Raw genomic sequence first — 19030 nt, 5'->3', positions numbered from 1 at the left:
CACCTCAGGCAGAGAGACAGAGGAGACATTTTCTGCTTTAATTAAAGATGCAATCAGAGCATTTTGACTCCAGCCCAACCTTCCCACAATTGGATTTCTTTGGTTGATACGGATAATGACACATTGGCTGACATTTGTTTTTAAATATCAACACATAACACTGACATTTCGATAAAGAATTGTGCTCAAGAAGTGTAGTAAGGGGGGATTTTTGCAGTTGAAAAATGAACTTTTAAATGCTCTCAGACTTTGTAATGGAGACAGTTTCTAAATAACATCAAACATACAGTGCCAGTTATTAGTAAGTGTTAGGTAGTCATACAGATATAACTTCTATACGGGGAAGTTTAGCTCGATCTTTCTTGATGAACACAACTAACAAACATTCAAGATTCCCAAAACTAAAGTATGAGCTACTATAAAGCTCACAGCATGATTTAAATGAAGACAGAGAGAAGTCACCATATATTCACTTTTATTGCTTTGCACCAATCTGCCATGACAGAAAAGTCATCATTCAAGCTAACAGCAGGATGCTATGTGCTTCACTGATGTTATGTGTCTGAACACTAGAACAAATGCATTTTCAACTCTGATGTTGAAGTGATAATGGAGGGTAACATCTCAGAGATCCACCGTTATAAGCGAATATATCTTAATCGAGTCTCATGTCATGTGAAAATAGGGTCATTTTTTTGGTCAAAATAAAACTAATATTCTGAAATTACAAGTAGTTTACAGCCAACTCACATTTTAATGACAAATGGTCCATATGTGCGGTGGAACATAACTGCGAAATGACACTTTACAAAGACTGAATCTCAATTTAAGATTTTTGTTTAGAAAAAATGTCAAAAACTTCATTTTTGATGTTGACAATACAATCATTGGACATTCACTAATTATTCAGAAAACAAGTACCTCAATATTGATTACAGAGCTTTTATGTTGTGAACAAATACCAGAGCTGTGGCAGCACAACACACACAAACAGTATTTAGAGTTACATTTGTGAATGGAAGATAAATTGAGTTACATCGTTTGAGTCGGTGGCTCAGGCTACGGCTTTCACACAGACGTGGAGGAACACTACAACAGACATAAGCCTCAGCAAATGAGCGGTGTACTGGGTCACTCTCGTAAAGTGATGATGGTCCGTCTTTGGCATTCGTGTGCCATTGTGTGTGTGTGCGTGTGTGTACCTGTACATCTGTTCTGAACACTTAAATTATCAGTACAAGACTTGCACATAAAGAGCTTTGACAAGGCACGTAAGCTATTGTCCGTATAGTCACTGTAGCTACACACAGACAGAGCCGATGAAACAGACACGAACATTGTTTCACAAATTATTCTTTGCCTGAATATAAGCTAGGTTCATGGATCCATACATTACATATGGAATACTTATTGCTAAAACAGGACCGCACTTAGCAAAATAAGAACAACTTCATAGAATATAATAGTTTTTTACATTTACTGTAGAAATATTTTGCATAAAATGATTTGCAACACATACCAAATTATCTTTACACCACACACACTATTACCAACAATACAGACAGTATAAAAACAGGTGCAACTAACTGGGGTCACAAATATTCTCTTTTTTACTCTGCACCTGACTATATTTTATGATTTACAGCGTTTATTAAAATAGTTGTGATACCAGCGATGAAAGGAATACAGTGAACAGTTAATTATCACTGCCTCGTGACAAAAATATCAAGTGACCACAGTCAGAAATCCTTCAAGATTCCTGAGTTGTTTTAACTGACATTTGAACAACAGCTCTATAGATACTGTGGGAGGAGAAGTAACCTCTTTATTAATACACTATAATCCATTTTAGGTAAGAAACTATACTGGCAAAGTGCTTTACTGTACAGTACAGACTTCATATGGCCTCTGAAGTAGGTTATCCGTTAATACTATAAATGAAAAATAACACAGTAGACATACATACAATAATATTCCTATATCAGCACATATGAAAAGTGAGGTTTACAGTGAAAACAACTGAGCAGTTTTTGAGCAGCAATATCAATACTGAGTGTTCCCCTAGAGACAGGAGAGATGACTCATAAGCAAATCCTGCCATGACGTATGCAGTAGTAGTGTGGTGTAGTAGTAGTTGCAGTAATAGTAGTAGTAATCATTTGACTGTACCTCTGTTTTGGTTTTCGTCATTTACTGTGCCAGGCTTGATGCTGAAATATAATCAGCTGGCACTGACAGTACCTGAATGGCTTTAACTGAATGTGTTCTGAAGCTGGTGTAGTTCAGTGGAAGGTCATAATCTGACCTGTAGACAAACAGTGCAGTGTGTGAGAAAAAAATACCCAAAAAATGTACAGTACTGCGACCAGCTTAAGGAATAATAGTAAAACTGAAATTAAAATATGCAATGGATTAAAAGTAAAAATTCAATACACACAGTCCAAGATCCCTACCAGTGAGGCCCCTTCCTTTGGCATCTGTGGTTTAAATGGGTGATAGCAAATTGCTAGATTGAGAGAGTTCCTAACAGTGAGGGTCAATGGGAAGTAACAGCAGAATTCCTTCATTCCTCGGAGGCGTGCGCTTTTACAGTACATCATGTGTACATGCGCTGCACATGTAGGACTTCAAGACTTGGGGGAGCTCGCCTGCTGCCCTGAAGAAGGGAGCACTGCAGGCAGGTTGTGCTGCTCCAGTTCTATGCCCCCTTTCCCACTATAAGATGGCGCCCGTCAGCAGGGTAAAGTGTTGTGTGAGACACGGTGTCAGGAGGGAAAGAAGGCCCCTCCTTTATCACAGGAAGGTCTCCGCAGTGGAAACTCCTCCGGGTGAATCTGGGCTGACGTCGACTCTAACGCAGGCCACCTTCTCCTGGCTGTTGCACAGAGACGAGGGAGACAGGGACAAGATGAGCTCTTGTGCAAATTTATGGAGGTGTTAAGGGTGGCAAGCAACTGCAAATGTGAGATATTGTCAGGTAGACGAGTGATAGCGCTCAATTCATAATGCTCTAAGAGCATGATTTTACCACCTGCAGTATGCTCTGTTGATGAAGAGGCTTATGTGAGGACTGTGTTAAAATATGCAGCTCGTAATTATGACAATTCTAGAAACAATTTGTCGACTTAAGTTAACATTTCTGATTTCCTTTTTTTATTATGATAGAGTACTGTGATTAATAATAACTGATTAATAACATTTTGTAGAGAGAAGAATGGAGCTTTATCTCTGCTTGTACAGATTTAGATTGTTACACCCAACACTCGGGATTTATACTTAAATGTTGCCCATACCAACTTCAACCAACCAATACCAACTTTAGTATATTTTACAGGTACCGCAGATTATTTTCAAAAGCCTGCATTAAATGGGACAGTTCACCCCAAAATCAGAAACACATATTTTATCTCTTGCCTGTGGTGCTATTTATCCATCTAGTTTGTTTTGGTGTGAGTTGCCGAGTTTTGGAGATATCGGCTGTAGAGATGTCTGCTTTCTCTCCAATACAATGGAACTAGATGGCACTCAGCTTGTGGTGCTCAATGCGCCAAAACTCCAGATAATTCACAGACCTTGTCAGCAGTTTCATAAAGGAAGTATTTTCTTTCTACCAAACTACACCCGCAAACCGTTTCACCGCAGCAGAAGGAAGCATCTACTCATGGTTGGCATGGATTTGGTGCTTTGAGCAACACAAGCCGAGTGCCATCGAGTTCCTTTTTATTCAAAAGACATCTCTACGGCCGACATCTCCAAAACTCAGCAACTCACACCAAAATGATCTAGATGGATAAATAGCACTACAGGTAAGAGATAAAATATGTAATTTTGATTTTGGGCTGAACTGTCCCTTTAAATATTAGATTGATCTTTTCCCTTCCGGGTAGCAATTAGCTTCACTATAATTCGCTACAGTGTAAACATAAGATTGAGATACAGAAAGTAGTCTATAACAAAGGACATTTCATCAGTTTTTTTTGGGGTTGGGGGTCAAATCTGGATTATTATATTAAGTTACTATAGTTGGGAGCAGAGACTCTTGAAAACTCCAGGTAATGGCATAGCTACCTTCCGCTACGCTTCACAGGTTGGGCACACGAGTCTGCACTCGAGTTCACCGCTTTCCACGCCGCGCTTTTGGCCATTTCATCAGAGATATTTACAACCAAGGGGTCAGAATCAGAACTGCATGCCAAAGTGCATACACAAACACACACAAACAAAAACACAAAGAGAAGACAGGCATGTAGACATCAAATCAGCAGGAGTGCAGGACAGTTCAAACAAGCAGACACAAACATGCAGATAAATTAGACATTGAAACAAACTGATGGCACGAAATAGCTGACCAGACAGGCCACATACAGTATGTTCCACGTTAACATGTATGAAGACATTTTAGGCAAGTTATAGCTGTGAGCTGATTGTGTACACATTATTGGTTAGTTAGACAAGGATACAATTATAAGACAAACACTTCATTACAGACAATTTATCCTAAAAAAACAGCAACAAAACAAAACACAACAACACACAAAGCAGTGTGTTTTAAAGCCAGTGTTTCTTTCTTTTTTTTTTTTTTTTTTTTGGAATAGCTGAGAACTGACAGTTTTGGCCATGCGCTAACTGTCTGAGTATCAGTGAGAAGGGTTAGAACGCAGCCATGTGGGTCAGATGTTTTGCATCAGACACACAGCCCTGCTACCTCTTCTTCCATTGGGAGGTTGTGGTTCACTACTCCTATTCTGTATGATCTGTTCAAGACAGACATAATAACACACAGCTGACCACCAGTGTCACTTTTACCATTACAAGTTGTTAATGACAACATGGTACATCTGAAAATGTGTTTACAGCTGTTCTGATCTCTCATCTCAGGCACCATAAAGGTATTGATTAGGGAGCAAATAAAATCCTTAGGGAACTATATATGTTAAGTGTAGACCATAAAGTATTTTAAGGCATGATAAAAATGTATTTAGCTGCCTACACCACAACATAAGGAAATATCATCATAAAAGATGAGCATTTTGGTGTGATATAGAATAATTAAGAATAAAATAGACTTGCTGCCTCACTAAGCACTTGCAATAAAATACTACTTTTCAATCCCCAAACTGGGGATCAAAGTGCCCTTTACGGAGAGCATGACTCACCTTCCTGAGAGTGCTTTCACTGGGATGCTGAGCCGGTTTGAGCCTTCATAGCTGACCTTCAGTCCCAGCTGCTCTTCTTCCTGCAGTCTGGACTCTTCTTCCTGAATGGAAACAATATTACGAGCCTAAAATCACACAATAGCTTTAATTGCAGAGATGCATCATATGGTAAAACACTTGTACAGTATGGTGTTATAATTGCCATTCATATCTTCTTACACACATTGCATATATTTACACATAAAATTGGATGTAATATGAGTTTCCTGTAGCTGTGCCTATTTAAATCTGATTCAATGGTACATTTTCCCTTCTCATACTAATTCATGCATGGCCATTATACCTGGTCTGTATCCAGGCAACAACTTCCTCGGAGGAACTTCCATATATTGTATTTAAGACCCAACACTAATGTGAGCCACATCCACTATTTATGTACCCACACCTACTTCTTTTTATTGTAGCATTAACACACTGAATTTCACTAGTTGCTATTGTGATTACCAGACTGAGAGTGAGATTTACATGATTTGTGAGGCTGTAATAGTGTCCTTGTTTACATCTGTAATTCATGGAGAAATGCAGAATTTCGATGCATATTGTTAATAGTTTCAGTTTAGGTACAAATTAGACAGATACACACAATACACAATGAAAATGCTAAGGTTTTATTTTTGATGTGGGAGAGCACTGTGTGTGACTGAGTACAGCCAATACTACAGTATTTTGGAACATTTGGTAAAATAGCACAATATTGCACAAACACTAAGGAAAAAATTGTCTGTTGGTTTTGTAACTAAAGAAACATTTGAGTTCATCGACTTGCAGAACAAAAACACAATATGAAAAGGCTGCTGCGGTTACATTTTCAGTTGAGAAAGAAAAACTAAAATTGTCTAACCCTCCCACTTTAAAAAAAAACAAAAAAAAAACCCAAAACAAAACAAAAAAAGATATGATATTAATCTTACCAGCTCTTTACGTGCTTTCTTTTTCTTGTCATCCTCTTTCTTCTTCTTGCTTTCTGGCATCAAGTCATCCAGCCAGCTCAACTCTCTCTTTGTGAAGAAAAAGTCTAGAAGCTTTCGGATAAAGACCAGTGCCAGGACCTGCAAAGAGAAAACAGTTCACAGTTCATATCATAAAATATAATTATTATTAATAATCCTGTAAAATATAGGAGAAAATGACTGATAAATGTGGCTTATACATCATGGTGAGACACAACTTTATTTAACTGTATTAAAGCTGAAAAAAAGTGGTGAGACAGTTCACTGTAGTATATCTTGAGTAGGTAATTATATGTGTGTCTGTGTCTCATGTTGATGTGAAGTTAAGTATCCTAACAACCCAAACAATCAGTGAGGTTTAAGGTCAATACCATCATGGGGAACACAACAGCAGCAGCAGAGGCCTTGATGACCCAGAGCACCACAAGACAGGTGAGCTGCACCAGGGTGAAGATATGAACCTTCCACAGTGGCACGTAGCGTAGATAAATCAGATCAGGCTGGTGCTTGGCAGGCATGCCAAACAGCTTGATTCTGTCAAAGAACTACAGAGAAAAGGAGAGGAAAGAAGCTCAGTGAATTGCTGAGGGAGATTTTTTTAAAAAAAAAGCTAAGACAAGGGGGTGATGAGGAAAGGGGGGGGGATTCAATAAATTATTCAGAAAAGGAAACACATTATCAAAGGCTTCCATGGATTCTGAATTAAGATCAAAGGTTTGGCACTACAAGGGGAAAACTTATCTTAACTAATAGCTCATGACTGCTGTTCTGTTCTGAATATAAGCGTATGTTATCTTTTAAGACCAGCAGAACAGAGACTTACTTGAATGCCTTTTAGAGAGGAGACACCCATGTAGAGAAAGACTCCATACAGCACTGGCATAGGAATAAACTGTAAAGAGAAGAAGTGAAACGGCAGAGTATAAAAACAGTATAAAATATTTAACTTGCAGTACAGTGCAGTTCACCGGGATTCATTAAGTATGCAGACTTCTGAAAACATCTGCAACATATTAGACCCGAAAGCCATGAGTTATACATTTAGTTGACCTTCTCTTCTGTAGTGATTTACAATGAGGGCAATGAAAAAAGTGTTTTCCTTTCTATTATTCCAGTTTTTGCTTCATCTCACCTTGAGCACTGAGGTCATGAAAACTGAACAACCCATGAGGACAAAAATCATGAATCCAGTGACCCGCTGCTCACGGATGCCCAGAAACTTGGGCTGTTCTCCTGGAGCGGAGCAGCCAGATTCCACCTTCAGGCTGTTGACGTGGGAGATGGAGAGGACGGTTGCAGCCACAAACCACGGCAGGCCCATAATGGAGCAAATACCCAGCATTATCGCCACTATCAGCAAGTCCAAGTGATAGCCACAGCCTTTCTGTAGGATGCACGGAGAGACAAGAAAAACAGTTTGAAAGCTGTCGATGCAGTGATGTGCTTGCCCCTCAGAAGTAAAATAAAAACAGAATTACAGAAAACAAGGATAAGGAGCATAATCTAAATTGAGTCAAATGCGAAACCTTGAATTTTCAAGATGGGCTGACTTTATTTTTAATATGGGAGCACTGTGGAGCGCTGAGGCATAAAAATACCTCAGAAAAAAGCTGAAAGAACTAGTCAAAGCATTTCTGTGAGTTTAAGACAGCAGAAAAACAGAAAAAAGAAAATGTCAGATTCAACCATAATCAAGGGTGACAGATAGGGAGAGAGATGACTGATGAGAGATGAGTGAGCCACAGAAGATTAGAGCAGTGTACAGAGAGTGGAAGGGAGTGTTCAGATAGAAAGACAGCAGCTTCCTCAAAATTCTCTAATTATCATAATACATGACTTTAATTAAAACTTAATTCAAATGAATTAAATATGATTTTAGAATGATTCTGATTTGGGATGAAAAAGAAAAACAATGGCAATGGGTAATTTAGGTACAGTACACGATCATGTGTAACAACAATGAAAGAAGCACAGGTTTGACCTTGAGCTTGTGTTCTTTGCGGTTGATGATGACAGCAGTGATCTGTTGGTCCATAAAGATGAGGATGGTGCAGAGCAGGGCAGGAAGTGCTGCCACAAGCAGCGTCCACCAGGGATTTTCTCCTAAAGGGTCTATCAGCCAGCCTCGGTTCTTTGAAGTTGGCTGCAGGGAAAAGGCAGCGCACATTGAGTATATACAGCCTAAAAGAATTATTTGAGAATATTTGATGATGTGACATATTTTTTTAAGTACTAAATTCAGAACTTTGTTTACAATAGTAAACTTATTGTGGATATTTAATTTTAACATCTTTAACAGAGAGCATTTTCAGATTAAATCCTTGAAATGGCACATTACATTTGGATAAATGCTTACTGCGAGTCCCCTCCATGTCATTTGAACATCCATACATATAAATAGACAGATATGCTGGAATAGATGCCTACCTCAAAGCGGTCAGGGACATTGAGTTTAGGAGAGGGGATCCCCATTAGATAGTCCACCAACACCATGATCATGATGGTTATAAACACAGCAAAGTCACTGATAGTGGACCGCACCTACCGAACACACAGAAAAGAAACACCACAGGTATATTTATTAATCTATTTAATAGAGCAAGTGAGCAAGCGTTTTCTACTGTTTCTTTGTTGTTTCAAATTCATCCTCATACAAACAGACATGAATAGAAGCCCTTCTAGTACATTAGTCTTCATCTAGTCATTTACGGCTTGTCACTGTCAAGATCCACCAAAGTAATAATTACATTTGTGTCAACAGTAAAAGCATAACAATTCAGACAATACCAACACCTGCCTACACAGAACACCAAGTGATAACAGACTAGCTGGTACTATGTGGGAGGATGTGGGAAGATCTTTCTATACAGGAGACAGCTCCTGCATTTTAATAAGTGATCCAATGTAAACATTTACTTAGTGTGAGAGGCTTTTAGCTAGATCTACACACTATTGCATGCAGAGTTGTACAAAAAAAACTCTATTCAGATGTGAATTTACTGATATTCATATTTTAACCAGTAATATAAAACATTATCTGTCTTTTACATTATTAAAAACCAAAATACAGAATGCACATTAACAAAACTTTACATGCCAGGTGACTGACCTTGGTGGGGAAGTATCTCTCTGTTTTGAACTGCTTGAGGAAGGATGACAAGAAGAAGGTGGTGAAGAAGAGGATGATGGACCAGAAGAGAACATCTGGGATGTAGGGTCCATGGTTACTGCAGGCTGGACCCACAAACTCTCCATTGAGCGTTTTACACATCTAAAGAAAAAGAAGGAGTATTAGATTCATATTGTAACACTAATTTTGATAAGCTGTGCCAGTGCTTACAGAAGCAGCTTTTTTGGCAGACTAGTAAGTTGTTGCATTAGTATTTATGTATCTGACTAAATCTGTATGAATCAGTGAGTGAGTGTGAGGATATTGGCTGATGATGTGGGTTTCCTTTACACATCCTTTAAATACTAGTGCAGTGTCCTCTCGTCTCTCTCATGGTAGGGTCGTACAGCTCCGCCTGTGGTCGATTGGTTGAACGTTTGTTGAGATATGTGAAGGACAAACATGCATATATATGGACAGAGATTCCTTTATAGTTATAGTAGTACAGTGCCCATTCAAAATGTGCCTGTTTGGAATGGGCTGATTTCTCAACACGTAGAGAGAGCAGTGCCTGTCCCCTTAACACCTCCAGGCAGACTGTTGGTACATGCTACAATTTACCAATGCTCCCTAAACGTCTCACATGCAGGCTATCGGTAGATGCTACAATTTACCAATGCTCCCTAAACGTCTCACATGCAGGCTATCGGTAGATGCTACAATTTACCAATGCTCCCTAAACGCCTAACATGCAGACTATTGGTAGACACTACTATTTGCCTATGTTCCCAAAGTACCTTACATACAGACTATAGGGAGACTACAATTTTGAGCTGAGCTGAAGTTGATCGGATGAACTGCAGTACCTGTTCAAAATGTGCTTGAGACATCCTGCACCATGTCTTGAACATACATACCAAGTTTGCATGAGGAATGGGAATAGTAGAGCTTAACTCTCTGAACTTTTTCAATTCATTCTCTGTGGTAGTTCTTATCACTACTGATGTAATCCCCCCTCCGACCACAATGTGGGTTGCGATGGCAGAGTGGCGCTGTACATATTTCAACTTGTTGACTCCATGGGCAGAAGAAGAAGCATAAGCAACATTGTTTATGAAGTATTTTTATATATTTCTCAAGAACCCCTCATCCAAACAACTTCACACTCGACATTGCACTTCCTTGGGTCCTCAACAATACACCTGCTGAGTGTGAAGTCGATCGGATGAACGGTTATCGAGATACGCGAAGGACACACATACATACATACAGATACAGAGATTCCTCCCTTTAGTAGAGAGAGATGACTGTGGGTGTAATTACTGCCTATCACACTGGATGTCACTGTGTGCCAGCCTCACCGAAACATTGAGCTGGCTCCATGGGATGGAGTCTGGGCTGTATCCTGTCTCGTTCCACTTCTGCTTGATCTGATCCGTGGCATTGACTGGTTGAGAGCACTGACACCTGGGGACAAGAGAATAAATGCTAAGCAGTATGTATTTAATTATGTATCCTGATCTTAAGAGAATTAGGTTAATTTTAAAGTGAATGTAAAACACAACCTGAAGCAAATCTGCTAGCATCAGTTGTTTTAGATTTGTTTCATGCAAGGTGGGGAGAAATCTGCTGGGAGTTCCTCAAGCCACTATAATTATTGTCTTTACCAATGAAAGCAGTGTGTTCTTAATGGGAGCTATTAATGTGTATGATATATGATTAGATGCAACCCTTTGACATGACATCATAACAATGTATTTAAAAAGGGGTGTGATAGCTCTGACTGACTTATCAATGCTTATCTGATAAAATAAAAAAGTATACATATATATTATTACTAAAGAATGATTTTATTGGTTTAAATTTAGTATTGAATGAATAAATATTCATAATTATTGTTGATACCTTGATATCAATGTGCTGAATAATCAACAGTTAAAGATGGTGCTTCTGGGCTTGTGCAAAAACTTGGAAATGTATTGTTTTGTTGGCCTCCAGAAAAGGTTGAATCCAAATCTTGGCTCTTTGCTGAATTCTAATGTAATCTAATTTGCTTTTGGACAAGAGACAAATTATTGCACGTTTAAAGGTCCAAACAGTAATTCACTGATTCCCCCAGGAAACTCGTTAATGGAGGGAATCAGCTCTGCCTGAAATAATACTGGTGATCTAGGAATTTAAATTTGTTCCACTAACTCTTCTAAGTCCCTTTAAATAAGAGCTTCAGCAAAAATAAATAAATAATAAGTGGAATCTCAGTACTTACGAATACAATGTCAGGTTGTCCAAGTTGTTGTGGATGTTGACAGGGAAGTGTTCTCCCAGGTGAAAGAGCTTCTCTAGAGCCTCATAGATGAAGATGATGCAGATGAGTGCAGCAAAGGCCTCCTCTGTGAACCGGGTGATATAGCAGACCAGGGAGCTAGCATCTGTGGCCACCAGGATAATACACAGGAAGGCTGTCCACAAACCGATGCTGGTCCGCAGCGACAGGTAGGACAGGCTGTAGTCACTGGGAAGGTGAGAAAAAGTAGACATGGAGGAGAGGAGATGGAGGTAGATGCATCAACCTGTACATGCACATTAGGGCTCATTAGACTACTAGAGACCAAAAGAATGTATTAAAATACAAAATACTGTATACTATGTGAACTATTTAGACTATTTTGAATATCGTATCATGTCACAGCAAAAATAAACTTGCTTTAAAGGGGATCTATTATGCTCATTTCCAGCTCTATATTTTTATTCTGGGACTCTACTAGAGTAGCGTTGCACAATTCACATTCAAAAAAACTCCTTATTTATACTGGCCCATTATGCAGCCCCTCAGTTCAGCCTCTGTCTGAAACAGGCCGTTTTAGCTCCTGTCTCTTTAAGGCCCCCCTCACAATGTGCCCACTCTGTTCTGATTGGCCAGCTTCAGGAAGCCTCACGAGGGGCAGCATATATCAGATTTGTGTTAAGTTACTGCTGATGAAAACCCAACATTTCCTGCTTTATTGCTTCATATTAAAAGATTTTAAACGGCTAAATATTGTGAAGAATTCAGCTGCACTATTCTTCAATAAAAGAGGCTGAAACACAAGATATGGAGATAATTGGAGCTCTTTCTTCATGGCTCAGTTACAAATAATGCAGGAAGGAATAGTACAAGCAGACAGCCACAATGAAATGTTTGATGAAGAGCTGCAGATGCTGCTTAGGATATTGAGTTCTACGGTCTCGTCGCTTGCGAAAATAACAACGGCTACCCTTGGCCGGAAATCCCGGAGAAACAAAGATGCAGGGGCGGTTACAATGTCAATGAATCCCCAACTGACGTAAGAGGAGGCATCAAATCTGATTGGCTTGTTGAATCACATGAGTTCAAAGCAAGCAAGCCCACACCAAACTGACTGGATGGTCTTGTTCCACAGTTTGTGTGTTAGTGGGCACATAGAGACCCAAATATATATGCACAAGCAATGAAAAAGTGAATTTTTCATAATAACTTACCTGCAAAACTTGAAGAGGATCTTCTCAAACACTAAAACGGGCCCTGTGCTGCCAAGAATAGTGAGGGGCTGGCCTGCGGAGAGGGAGTATGCCACTCCTGTCAGTGATGCCCCAAATAGAGACTCTATGGCACTCTGTAGACAGAGAGGAGAGGGAGGGAGTGAGGGAATGAGAAAGGGAGAATAGGGAAGGTGAAACCACACAGAGGAGGATAGAAAGGGTAAGGCTGAAGGAGAAAAGAGAAAGATGAGGAAGAAGACACCCCCGACCAGAACACAGAGAGTTTTGATTAAACAGACATTCTGGGTTGCTTCTGAGAGGCCAGATAAACTATTCAAATGTTTCCACCCTGCTGACTTGTCCGAAGTCATATCTCTGTGTAGCCCTTGTGTTTTGAGTTTACTCAGACACATCACACACACCAGAACACAGTCTGCACCTATGCCAACAGTCCTTGGCCTACTAAGGGCATCTGGGTATCAAGCAGAGAAAGACAGACAGAGAGAGGGAGCAACAAAAAGAGAGACACTATGTAGAATAGTTTGCAGTGTGAAAACAGGGAAGACTGAATAATCATCACAACATATTTTTGACAGTGAATTAAGACCTCACAGTACAACATCTACACAAATGAGTATGTACTAGGACAGTAACTGGGTAAAAACTTACGGTGACACTTCTTGACACAGTAAATGACCTGTTTTACATGACATGATAGAATAGGGAAGACAGAAAACGTGTTTCTTATTTGAGAGATAGATTAGTGATGGGTATGACAGAGATGGACTGTATGCAGATCATCACATCTGCATCCCTCATATTGTGTATGAAATTTTCAAAGTTTTAAATGTCATGTTAGAAACCACTGGTGTTGATAACAGTGGTTGGGGGAAACATCTTAAGAGTAGGTTATATGAGATCACAAGAAACACAAAATAATTTCTATACTCACATTTGACAGTGAAATGGTATTATGCCCTGTATAGTTCATTTCATACAACACAGCACTACCAGGGATTAGGGGTTTGATTCCCACCGGGCTAATGAAAAGCATGAGTACTGACTTTTAAGAGCTAATCTGTCGGACTCACTATGTTGCCTTTCGTTGCCTCCCCAAGCAGACCTCCGAATGTGATGACAGGGGACATGCAGGCGCAATAGAGGAAGAGGATGGAGGCTAGACACTGCAGGCTAAAGGAGTCTTTGATGTCACTCCAGTAAAAGGGAATCTTCCTCTTGATGTCCGCGATCAGACCTCCAAATATCCTGGAAGAGGAGAGAGATAGATTTTAATTGGAGCTGAATCAATTAGTCTATTAAATGAAAAAAAAAGGAATAGCCATTTAAATAATTGATTAATCGTAAACAAGCAATATAAATGTTGTGCTTTTTTTCCTCAGTTTTCTGTCAATTTAGAGATGGAATGATTAATTGGGAAATTAACAGATTAAGCGATAAGGCAGATAATCATTAGTTGCAGCACTAATTTTAATGTTTGAACTTTTAAGTAGTAGTGCACAATAACATTACAGAAGGAATATGGCATAGGCACTTTTGATTTAATTTATTAATAAATAAATGAGTTAATTAAGAAAATGAGAAGAGTCAAGTGGGCACATAATCTAGTGTCACATAAACTTCATTAATATGAAGCCAGAAATTTAACTGAGATATTTCAACAATCTACAACACTTTTAAAAACAGTGAAAAGGCAAAAGACGTCCAGGTTATAGACACTTTAAGTAAACATTTATTATATCTCTGATTCACTTGAATTAGAGACCAGAGTGGTCTGACTGGTCTCTACTATAACCCTGTGAAATGCCCTTCTCACTATGTGTTAATAATTCAATACATTAATCCTCTGCTTGTTCTTTTTATAGTTGCAGTCATTTCAATTGCAGTGTTGATGCCATTTTTACACAGTTAATTGGTAAAGATTACATCTAGGTTTTAAGTTACTTGCTTGAATAAAATCTGCTGTGTTAGGAAGGCAGCAAATATTGACACTGGTAGTGTACCAAATGTGTATGAGTCATGAGACTGAATGGCATGTTTTTTGTGCTTGCAACTGTGTATCTTAATAACATCCAACCTCAAACCTACAATAGGTGGTACTGTCATAACATTGAATTCATTTTTTGTAAACAGGGGGAGATTTTGTCCTTATGCACATTCAGAATCTCTCCCAGTTTTGCTCTCTCTTTCTGAGTCTCTTTCCTGCCTTTGAGAGATTCTATTTTTTTAAATCCATTTCTCACCTTGTATATCTTTCTTTGCTTTCTCTGACACCTGTTCAATTGCTCGGCTGTGAGGTCTCCTTTCATTTTCTTTTCTCCCACACCTCTGGAATAACTTATATTGCCTGCCTCCACAACCCCCACTGTCTCTTTTTTATAGCCACTGTTTCCGATAACTTTCTGTACATTGGCTCCTTGCACTTCCTTACACTCTGTCCCCCAGTTGCTGCCTCATAGCATAAGCCTTTTATAGTAGTGGTGAAAGGGAGAGTGAATCTGTAAATAATACAGTGCCTCTCAACTGAACGTGTATGTGTGTAAAGTGTGTGTGTCTGTCTGAGGTTTCAAATAAACACATTCTCTGCTGTGTGGCCTGGGCTCTAGAGACTCAGCATTAGCAATCCATAAATGTCAGCATCTGCGGTCCATAGACATCATCACATAGTAGTGCTGAGCTACTCAAATACAGAAATAGCTTTTACTGAACACTTTTTGGTTACAGAACAAATGTCTATTGTTGTATGTAGTTTTTTGTTAAACATCTTTTGATGATGCCTTGTATTTCATGTCATCTTCCTTGTTGTACAAAGATTTTAAAGAATTTGCAGCGAGGACAATCTCACTATTGTTACCACAAATAAGACTATATATTATAGGGAAAAAATGAGCTCCTTAGACAGATGAGCTTTCTCTTGTGAACAAGAGGCACTTGAGCTTCCTAATTCCCCAGCATAATCAACATAATATATTAAACATGTCTACATGCTCTAATGAGGTTGTTAATTCAACTAGGATACACTTTAATTATCACATATTTATTTGCCAAAATATTTGCTAACACAAGTGATATTTAAAAAATGTACTCTGTAGTAAATCAGGCCCATTTGCATTAGAAATTCTAATCTAAAGTCCTTGCTATGCTGAGAAAAGGTGCTGTACTCGCCTCCCAGTCCTCTGCAGCTCAGGTCCTCCATGATGGTCGTCATCCTTTTCCAGCTCTCCAGCTGGAGATGCAGTACCATTGGGCTGGGATGGCCTCTTCCTCTTCAGCTGCAGGAGGACATTTATAAATAATATATTTCCACGCATTTCCACCAACATGCTGTCGTGCTGCTCAAGTCCATAAGGGGGCACTCTCAGTGTGATTATAATGGTATGGAGTACAGTATGATATACAGAAATACACACCAAAGAATAGTCCATGAAAACTTGAAGAGGTTGCAGTTTATGAAATTAAAAGTACACAGAGCATAGGTATACCTTAACTCACACAAACTCAACAAGTCAGTAAGTACACTTTACACAGCATATGACAGAGATAAACACTCACCTGAGATGGGACATTCTTGGGGGGCTCAATCCGGATCGTGGGATCCCATTCTCCAGGAGGCAGGACAGTCACTTGATCAAGAAACTCATCTATCCCAGAGAGGAGATCCGTTCTGTCTTTCGCCTTGTATGCCACATCATGGAAAATCTACATAATGAATAATATTTGTTGTTGATAAGTTGTTAAAACGCCTCAATAACATGCTAATTTGTTCACAGCAAGACCAAATTCACAGCATGTTCAAGAGAGTGAAATGTCCAGTCGAGCATGCATCTCAAATCCAAAAAAATCCAAACTACTACAAACTACTACTAAGATTTTCTTTGATACAGCTTAAAGACTATACAAGCTGAAATAACAAATTATTATTAAAAGCTGTGTGCATGGTATATCATCCATATTTCCTTCTCTCACTTCATCTGTCATCAGAGTGGCCATGGATCTGCCAATCTCATGGTACTGAGGCCCCTTGCCATGAGGACCCAAAAGCAGGAAAAGAAACCTTTGGACAAGACACACAAAAATGAATCATGAGTAACACTATCACTTATCACTTAAATGTATCCTGTGGAGGTTTCTTGTGTTTTATTTCTTCTTCATTAAATGTTGTCAAAAATACTTTAAACTCTGTTTCTTCTTCATAAAACATTCTTCCCTACCTTTTCTGGTTAATTGCTACATTTGCTGACAGTAATGTAATGTGTATCATATTTCCAGTGTGCACCTACTACACAGTAAGGCCAAGCTTTTGTCACATCACACAGCATGTGTTATAGATGAGCAAAGTTACGTCCCCATTTTTCCAAGCAACAATTTTGTTTTCTGGCCTCACAGGGCTACTAGCACAGCTATAGACTCTTTTTCTTTTTTCTTTATACTGTAGAATACAGACTGAGTTTTGTACAATCTCAGTAGATCTCCAAGTTACTTTAGTCCCATGTGACTTGGGCTTTTACAAATTAATTTGTCAGTTTGCTTTAAATTGCAGCTACAGTATAATACATAGTGGAAGTAGGCCACTTTTTTCTGAATATCTGATTTTTGGAATCAAAGTCTTTATCATAATATTATTAAACTCTTGGTTATCATAGTACCTCGTGGGCACTGGCACCTCAGTGAGGCCAGTGATAAGGACTGCAGGGGACAGTCGAACAAAGGCTATTATAGGCTTCTCCAGGAAGTCCACTTCCCCCACCAGCACATTGGAAGCCTCAGCGCCTGGAGGGATCTTCTTCATGAAATTCATGTCCACCTGAAACCAATGGAACCAATGGAATTTAGGATTCAGATATATTCAGTTGTGAGAAAGAATGAGAGAACAGATTCCAAGGACACACATGCACAAAGCGATGAAGACATGTGAATGTAAGGGATGGCAGCAAGTTGTTGGAATGCTATGATAATAATGAAAAATAAGGAAAGTTAGCAGCTATGTAAACAACTACATAGTACTGAGCAAAGATTGTCCATTGCTATGATGCATTTCTTATCATGTTCCTGAATAAATATCTCTTGTGTGCAATGCTAAATACAGATCTGAGCATGGCAACACTTTCTTTATCGCTGTGTAGAAGATGATTTTCTTCATCCCTCTTTTGTATACTCTGACTCATATAAACACTGCACCTTGGATGGTTTTATAGTGATAACTACTGATGGCGGCCTGCCATTTTATTTAATGGATGAGGAACAAAACGGTAAGATGGATGGAGGCCATGCGAGGGAGGAAATTTTCCAAACTAACCAAAGTTACATAACTAAATAAGACTTTTACTTTGATGATTAATTCTTAGTCCATTACACGTGGAACAATGATTGCAGATGCCTCTTACTGAGCCCAAGAAGGAAAGAGCCGATGGGTATGTGATGTTGGCTCTCATAGAGGCAGCTTTCAACACAGGCCACTGAAATGTCTGTGGAGGTCCAGAAACTGAGGAAAAACACTGATGAACTCATGGGCTCCTCCACCATGATGGACTGTTTCTGTGCTCAGTACTGTGGTTAGGTTACCTTGCTGAAGTCGACACTGCTGCTTTCTCTACTGACCCCTGCTTTAGAAGGCCTCCTCTCCATTGCCTTGTTACCATCCAGGTTGTTTGGTACAGAGTTCGGAGACACCAGTGGTCCTGGGAGAGGGGGAGGGGAGACAAAGTGGTGTGAGTCCTTGGGAGGCTAAGACTGGTCAAGAGCAGCTGTGTGGTTCACCATGAAATGCCATTTGTGATGCAATCATTAAATGCCCCTTGTCTTTCATTCTTCTCTCTACTCAGATTTCAATTTTGAAGAAGTGGAAAATTAAACAAATAAGTTCTAGGCTGTTTTACGGCATGGGCTGAACAAAAGGGAGGCAATTTCACATGCATTTTTGGTCAGTGGTAAGCTCTTAGCAAACAAACCTGATACACAATCCTGAAAACATGCCGCTGCCCACACAAGTTTGTGATGCAGTGCAACAGGTTAAAAAGTGTTCTGTTTAAGTGTGATATTTACATTCTGCTTTGCTGATTAAATAGGAAAATGAACCACTGTATCAGCTCTGAATGAATGAATAATTTTATCTTGCATATTTCTTTACATTTGAATAGGATGAAAAGCAACTCTGGTACAACAGAGTTTCCATTGTATGTGGTGGTGAATTGCACTCCTGTGCCACTCCAAGTCAAAATCATCACCTTTTAGATCGCTAA

The 19030-nt window shown here is 39.2% G+C and overlaps 1 protein-coding gene across 8 annotated transcripts in view; it reads right to left on the bottom strand.

Moving 5' to 3' along the window:
* Positions 1 to 458: 458 nt before the first annotated feature.
* Positions 459 to 19030, bottom strand: part of LOC137198718 (sodium bicarbonate cotransporter 3-like) — a 47856-nt gene continuing 29284 nt past the window's right edge. For 5 of the 8 annotated variants that reach the window (XM_067612616.1, XM_067612622.1, XM_067612618.1 and 2 more), the window contains 19 exons: positions 18390 to 18469; positions 17438 to 17595; positions 16758 to 16845; positions 16344 to 16490; positions 15957 to 16063; positions 13865 to 14039; positions 12774 to 12907; positions 11542 to 11787; positions 10637 to 10742; positions 9276 to 9437; positions 8594 to 8707; positions 8148 to 8309; positions 7299 to 7550; positions 6990 to 7058; positions 6538 to 6711; positions 6128 to 6265; positions 5157 to 5257; positions 4069 to 4185; positions 459 to 2875 (listed from right to left, as the gene is read on the bottom strand). In XM_067612616.1, coding sequence (XP_067468717.1) covers positions 2794 to 2875; positions 4069 to 4185; positions 5157 to 5257; positions 6128 to 6265; positions 6538 to 6711; positions 6990 to 7058; positions 7299 to 7550; positions 8148 to 8309; positions 8594 to 8707; positions 9276 to 9437; positions 10637 to 10742; positions 11542 to 11787; positions 12774 to 12907; positions 13865 to 14039; positions 15957 to 16063; positions 16344 to 16490; positions 16758 to 16845; positions 17438 to 17595; positions 18390 to 18469 — 2612 coding nt within the window. In that variant the 3' untranslated portion in view covers positions 459 to 2793. Of the gene's footprint in view, positions 2876 to 4068; positions 4186 to 4705; positions 4755 to 5156; positions 5258 to 6127; positions 6266 to 6537; positions 6712 to 6989; positions 7059 to 7298; positions 7551 to 8147; positions 8310 to 8593; positions 8708 to 9275; positions 9438 to 10636; positions 10743 to 11541; positions 11788 to 12773; positions 12908 to 13864; positions 14040 to 15956; positions 16064 to 16343; positions 16491 to 16757; positions 16846 to 17437; positions 17596 to 18389; positions 18470 to 19030 lie in introns of those variants that run through there. The other 3 variants (XM_067612620.1, XM_067612621.1, XM_067612619.1) reach the window with 3 other exon arrangements.

The sequence above is a fragment of the Thunnus thynnus genome, chromosome 15 (assembly GCF_963924715.1).
Source record: "Thunnus thynnus chromosome 15, fThuThy2.1, whole genome shotgun sequence".
In the NCBI taxonomy this organism is placed as follows: domain Eukaryota; kingdom Metazoa; phylum Chordata; class Actinopteri; order Scombriformes; family Scombridae; genus Thunnus; species Thunnus thynnus.
This window is presented reverse-complemented; position numbering and strand designations above follow the sequence as displayed.